The following is a 1,368-nucleotide window of genomic DNA, read 5'->3' as shown; positions in this document are numbered from 1 at the left end:
GCGCCTCTTGTGATTGTCTTATTTTTAGTCTGTGACTAAGTCCACAGCTAGTATCTCTAGACTGTGGGCCGGCCAATTCGTCTGTGTCTGCGTAAGTTTCACATCTTAAACAAACAGAAATTATATTGGTCTTGAAAATTACAGTTGTTGGTCTTTTTACGGAGCAACATTGAACCAATTTGCCGCCAATTAACAGTTAAATGTTGTGTTCCAATTGTTGTGATAAAAAAAAATAAAAAATCAAAATATTCTGTTATTTTGAATATTGCGGAATTGTTAACATTTATATTATTATTAGTAATTATTAATTTATTATTATATGATAAATTGTAATTGTAAATTTTTATTGATGAAAATTTTTCTATTGACTTACCCTTCAACAAATGTTGCAAGATATTATCTTTGTGCTCTTCCGAGTGCGGCTCACCCAAAACAATCAGCAAATAGCAACCGGTTAAAGGACTTGGTGGTCCGACCATACCACCACCCAAGCTTGATGGACCACCACCATCAGAGCAAGCGGTATCCAATGGTGGACGCCCACCAACTTCTGATGGTGGCAATGAACTAGCACCAGCATCCGTTGCAGCATCATCAACAGCTGCTTCGACATCAGTACCGTCTATAGTGCCACCACCAACAACACCGCTGCCACCAACGCCATTTTCAACATTCATCGTACCATCGCCGGCAGTGCCATTAGCAACAGCAACACCATTTAAGTGTTCTGACAATGCTGGAACGCCATTGCCATTGCCGTTACCGTTACCATTCCCATTGCCATTGCCATTACCATTACCACTAACATTAGCATTAGCATTAGCATTCGCATTCCCACCACCATTGTTAGCTGCAGCTGCGTTGCCAACTAAACCGTTTGTGGCACTTTCTGCACCATTGGCAGCTGCACCGGAAGTTGTTTGATCACCCATCACAGTTACGTTCACTTTCTTATAAATTTCTCTTAAGAAATCCAAATTTATGCAAAACTTTTTATTTCACTTCTCAAATGCAAAACAATTAATTAAGTCAAATGCAACTAATTAAGTCTTGTTTATTGAATTGTTTATTGTTTTTTAAGTTTAACTTAATTTTTCAGTTTATTACAAATAGTTTATCAAAACAGGAACCTTTCGCACTTAAACACAAATTCGAAACATGAAGAAATCTATAAGGACAATTGTAAAATTTTAAAAATTCTGCAACTTTCCCTTACTTCCTTCGGCTGTCTTAATATATATCATCCGTTAAATTTAAAACTTCTTTGAAATTTTAAATCAATCAGTCTTTTCTTTCTTTCTTCCTAACCACAATATCTTGCTCAGTGTTTTAATTTAGTTCAATTTATATTTGCAATTTTTTTGAAAA

At 35.9% G+C, this 1,368-nt stretch overlaps 1 protein-coding gene across 1 annotated transcript; it reads right to left on the bottom strand.

Moving 5' to 3' along the window:
- Nucleotides 1-371: 371 nt before the first annotated feature.
- LOC119664897 (microtubule-associated protein futsch-like) lies at nucleotides 372-1,079 on the bottom strand (the record flags this gene model as incomplete). The annotated part of the gene is given in 1 exon segment (XM_038074251.1): nucleotides 372-1,079. A coding segment is annotated over 1 exon segment (561 nt), but the record flags the coding sequence as incomplete, so codon positions are not given.
- Nucleotides 1,080-1,368: the final 289 nt, after the last annotated feature.

The sequence above is a fragment of the Teleopsis dalmanni genome, unplaced genomic scaffold (genome assembly GCF_002237135.1).
Source record: "Teleopsis dalmanni isolate 2A unplaced genomic scaffold, ASM223713v2 unscaffolded_contig_2899, whole genome shotgun sequence".
Lineage (NCBI taxonomy): Eukaryota > Metazoa > Arthropoda > Insecta > Diptera > Diopsidae > Teleopsis > Teleopsis dalmanni.
This window is presented reverse-complemented; position numbering and strand designations above follow the sequence as displayed.